Source organism: Octopus bimaculoides, chromosome 16, assembly GCF_001194135.2.
Source record: "Octopus bimaculoides isolate UCB-OBI-ISO-001 chromosome 16, ASM119413v2, whole genome shotgun sequence".
Lineage (NCBI taxonomy): Eukaryota > Metazoa > Mollusca > Cephalopoda > Octopoda > Octopodidae > Octopus > Octopus bimaculoides.
This window is the reverse complement of record NC_068996.1, coordinates 29,047,209-29,052,743: the sequence shown is the minus strand read 5'-3', so window position 1 is coordinate 29,052,743 and position 5,535 is coordinate 29,047,209. Positions and strand designations below refer to the sequence as shown.

At 36.3% G+C, this 5,535-nt stretch overlaps 1 protein-coding gene across 1 annotated transcript in view; it reads left to right on the top strand.

Moving 5' to 3' along the window:
- LOC106880831 (FHF complex subunit HOOK interacting protein 1B) overlaps positions 1-5,535 on the top strand; it is a 103,093-nt gene that overhangs the window by 56,365 nt on the left and 41,193 nt on the right. Inside the window, exon 3 of the mRNA XM_052973665.1 lies at positions 1,040-1,198. Within this exon, the coding sequence (XP_052829625.1) occupies positions 1,040-1,198 (159 nt within the window). The remainder of the gene's footprint in view (positions 1-1,039; positions 1,199-5,535) is intronic.

The following is a 5,535-nucleotide window of genomic DNA, read 5'->3' as shown; positions in this document are numbered from 1 at the left end:
ATTATAATAGAGGGTACATAAAACACTACCTTGCTAGATATAAAAGCTAAAAACCTCAAATAAGCCACCAATCACACTGAAAAACATAATGGACCAGCAGAAATCAGGCAAATGAACAAAAATTTAAGAAACTTGGCTAAAAGCTGTAGAATTAGGTAATCGATATACCTGGGTCATGATTTTGAATTCTGGGCTATGCTTTAATTCTCTTCAGCAAGTCTTACAATACCCAATATGAAAAATCCAACTTGCCTCTCTGAATCCATTATGCATTAAATAGCTCCACACCAAATTCAAAACAATTTCATTACATAGTATATATATATATATATATATATATAAATGAGTAAATATTCAAATGAATATTCATATAGATATTATTTTTATTATTATTATCAGCAGCAAATATAAATAATTGGTTATAACAACAACAACAATAATATTAGTGGTCAGCTACCAGCAATAGCATGAAATTGCTATACAATGAAAATTATAATTATATTAGACAGTACATGAAGCACCAGATTGCTGAAATTCTACAGCTTTAAGCCTAGTTTCTTAAATTTTTGTTCATTTGCCTGATTTCTGCTGGTCCATTGTGTTTTTCAGTGTGATTGGTAGCTTATTTGAGGTTTTTAGCTTTTATACCTAGCAAGCTGGTGTTTCATGTACCCTCTGTTATAATTATAATTTTTATTGTATAGCAATTTAACACTATTATTGCTTGCTGGCCTCTAATATTATTGTTGTTGTTATTATCAATTATTTATATTTACTGCTGATAATAATAATTATAATAATATCTATATGAATATTTACTCAGATATACACACAAATATGTGTGTTTATTCCTTTTCTAATAGTTCATTTTTGCTTTATATTCCCATAGTTTGTTCCTATAAAAGAAACCTACTTATAGTTATTTATATGAATTGTTTTGCTATTTTTCTACACATTTGCTTGCTTTTTTTTATTGTTTTTTTTTTTTTTAATGATCAGTTTGAAATTCTTACTAATTAAAATGTATTGCTTTCTTAAGGTTCTGGCAACAGGGCTAAGTGGACTGTTTTCTTCCTTGCCACGCAAAATAACAATAACCAATGAAGACTGGTATTGCTTGACGCTAGAAGACTGCAAAGATATTCCTGATTTGATGCTTTTTCTAAACTCCTTAGAATTTTGCAATGCTGTTTTACAGGTACAATCATATATTAATTGTTGAGTTCTCTGATTATTTGTGTGTGTGTGTGACTTTTATATGTTTATTTTGTTGTGCAATGATATAAACAATAACATGTCCTGTAAGAAATGAAATAATACTATTTAGAGCTATATGTATTTTTCACATTAAAACATATCACTGAGGTATTGCTTCATTGTCAAACCCTAACCCTTCCCTGTTTTCAAATAAGAAGGGTTTCATACTACACCACTTCAAAAGTACAGAGCCAGTGGACAATTTGCTTACAGTGAATGCCAACAGATTTCTTACCCTCTGTAGCTCACTGCTTTTTGATACGAAGTGCAGAATTTAAACATTCAAGCAAGCACTCACACACACACACACACACACACACACACACACAGTTATATTAATTAAGTAACTAGAAGATGGATTTGGTATTAAACTTTATTTTGTACAATGTTTGTTTCAACCCATCTTGCTATTGTCCTTTATGTGTTGGACTCTGTTCAGCATGTTGTGTTGTGTCCATTTTGCAGTCTGAGTCTCATCAGGTACATCCATAACGTTGTGTCTCACTAAAGATCTTCAGTATCGGCTGCCATGTTGTTATATGCTTATCTAGTTAGGGAATGAATAAAATGCATAGAATGAATAAAATGCATAGAAATCTTGTGTCCTGTTTAGATAAAATGACCCAATCAGCTATCGCTTTCATGAATAATAAAAATAATAATAGGCTAACCACAAGCAATAATATAAATAGAACCCATTGGACTGGTAATGGCAGCACACATGCAAACAAAAAAACTGACCAAGTATGTTCATGCAGGGACCAATTGAAATGCCCTCTGGACAAACAATGCATGACCCAAAATGTGGTGTACAAGTACACCATAAATACTAGAGGAGGCTCCTACATATATATCAGTGCATCAGCTGCTAATTTCAAAAATTGGTATTTCAACCACATCATCAACTTTCAAAAAATCCTTAAACGGTACACAGCATCATTGGCCAATTTCATCTGGCAACTCAAGGAAGAGAAGGCAAAATACAACCTGGTCAATAATTAAACATGTGAGTTCCTATAATACACTATCCCAGAAATGCCAGCTATATTCCAAGGAGTCACTGTCAATATTATTAACAAAGGGGCAGCTTATAAACAGATTTACTGAATGACTACTCTGATGCATGCATACTGCTAAACTCACGTTCACACACTACAAAATAAACCACACCTCACCAACAATTCAGATTAATCCTAACCCCTACCATCACAAGTTAAAACCTCATGAACTGCAACCATGGAACCTATACCAAGGAAGGGCTGCATGTGAATGCTACTTGTATTTAGACATGTAACCTTACAATGGAGATGCATATAAGTAAAATGTACCAACAAACACTAGCAAGCTTGAGGGATGCATGGAGAAGTGGACATGCGTAAATCTAAAAGGGAAGGCAGGCTTGTCTAAATGCATACATGTCTGTTTGTGCACATGTACAGATATGCATAACGACGATGATGATGATGATATATATATATATATATATATATATATGAGTGTGCCTGTGTATGGGTTTATGTCTGCATATGCACATGTATGTGTATGTGTGGGTGTTGCACATGTATATGTAGGCACATGCATATGTCTTTGTGTATGTGTAGGAAGGTATATGTTGGTGTGAGCATGTGTACGTATATGTATATATGTGTAAAACACATGCACACACACACACATATATATATATATATATATATATATATGTAACCTTCGAGCAGATAGTCAGCAGCGCCGCCTGGCTAAGGCTTGGCTACTCTGCATTGACAAGGGGCAACACCCTGAAACTAGTCTAGTCTGCAGATGCCAAACCAGCAGGGGGACACTGCTGACCTCCCCTGTTCGAAGGTTATAAAGGACACAGGTTCGTGTGTCACATAGCTAGCTAGAGGCGATGGCTTCTTGGAGCTAATTCACGGCAGCTTTCGTCCTAATTTTGGGACTGCCATGTTGGCTTGGCGATAACTATTAATTTCCAGTACCGCTGCCGTAGTCTCCTTTAGAGAGACTTAGAAATATATATATGTAAATATATAAAAATAAAAAGATAAAGAGAGCAAAGGTAAGGTTGAAGAATTTTACCCTCCTCAACCTTATATATATATATATATATATATATATATATATACACATACAGACAAGTGTGAGAGTATGTCTATGAACATGTGTAGGGTATATAGATGTGTGTGTGCGTCTCTCTATGTATGTATATATATGTACACAAAACTGTTTGACTAAGTATTAATTTTCCTATTTTTCCTTTTTTTTTTCTTCTTTTCTTCTTCTACTTTCTTTTTCTTCTAATTAGTTATGAAAGCAAAAGCTGATTAGGTTAATTTATCTAAACAGGACAAGATTTCTATTGTCATATTTGAATTTTTGTGTTTCTGTAGTCTTGTTTGCGTTTTATTCATCCCCTACCAAGACAAACATATAACAACATGGCAGCTGACACCCAAGATCTTTAGTGAGACACAACTTTATGGATGTACCTGATGAGACCCAAAATGCAAAATGGATGCAACACATGTTGAACAGAGCCCCACATATAAAGAACAATAGCAAGATGGGTCAAAACAAACATTGTACAGAATAAAGTTTAATACCAAATCCATCTTCTCATTACTTAATATAATTTCCCCAACTGACACTGTGGAGTTCCTGAAGTAGATCCATCAGAAATATACCACAACTGCAGATGACAACAAGTAGCCCAAACTGTGCCAGTGCTCTATTCCACACTAACTCATACCTATAAGTCCAAAATATTATTATTATTATCATCATCATCATCATCATCATCATCATCTTCATCCTCATCATCATCATCATCATCTTCATCCTCCTCCTCCTCATCATCATCATCTAAAACCACTTTGAATCAAAATTTGCGATCTATAGAAAAGGTGTAGGTAGAAACAACATAAGATGTACCTGATGTAAGCTATGGACACATAAGAGGTGCAGCAATATCAAATGAAGGTTAACTGGGAAAATAATTTTCATGTGTGGCAGATGCACAGGGGCAATAAACACTGAAGATGTACAGAAAACAGATTCATTCTCATGCCAGTAGTTGATAGTTTCTGTTACTTGGGTGACCAAGTCATTAGCAAGGATAGATGCTCTGAGAGTATAGCTGCTAGAATAAGAATAGCCTGGACAAAGTTCAAAGAGCTGCTACCTCTGCTGGTAACAAAGGGCTTCTTGCTCAGAGTGAAAAGTAAACTGCATGTGTGCGAACAGCCATGCTATATGGCAGTGAAACATGGGCTGCAACTGCTGAGGACATGTGTAGGCTTGAACAAAATGAAACTAGTGTGCTCCGCTGGATGTGTAATGTCAGTGTGCATACACGACAGAGTGTAAGCACCCTGAGAGAAAAGTTGGACATAAGAAGCATCAGATGTAGTATGCAAAGGAGATGACTGCGCTAGTATGGTCATATGTTGTGTATGGATGAGGACAGCTGTGTAAAGAAGTGTCACACCCTAACAGTGAAGGGAACCTGTGGAAGGGGTAGACCCAGGAAGACATAGGATGAGGTGGTGAAGCAAGACCTATGAACATTGGGCCTCGCAGAGGCAATGACGAGTGACCAAGACCTATGGAGATATGCTGTGTTTGAGAAGGCCTAGCAAGCCAAGTGAGATCATAGCCGTAGCTGATGTCAGTGTCACATAACTGGCCCATTTACAGGTACCTTCCAATTGTCAGGCAATATGCTGAGCTTGAGAAGACTTGTTGAGTCAAATGAAATCATAGTCATGGCCAATGCCAGTGCCACCTGATTGACACCCGTACCAGTGGCACATAAAAAGCACCATACAAGCATGGTGGAGGCCAGTGCTGGTGGCATGTAAAAAGCAGTCAATGCCAGTGCTGCCTGACTGGCTCCCATGCCAGTGGCACGTAAAAAGCACCATTTGAGCATGGTCATTGCCAGTGCTGCCTGACTGGTTCCCATGCCAGTGGCACATAAAAAGCACCCACTACACTCTTGGAGTGGTCAGCATTAGGAAGGGCATCCAGCTGTAGAAACATTGCTAGATTGAATTAGAGCTTGGTGCAGCTTCCTGGCTTGACAGTCCTCAGTCAAACTGTCTGACCCATACCAGCATGGAAAGTGGAGGTTAAATGATGATGATGGTATAGATATATATATATGTGTGTGTGTATGCATACATATATATATATATATATATATTCAGATATACATGTGTGTGTGTGTACATACATACATATATATATATATATATATATATATATATATATATATATATA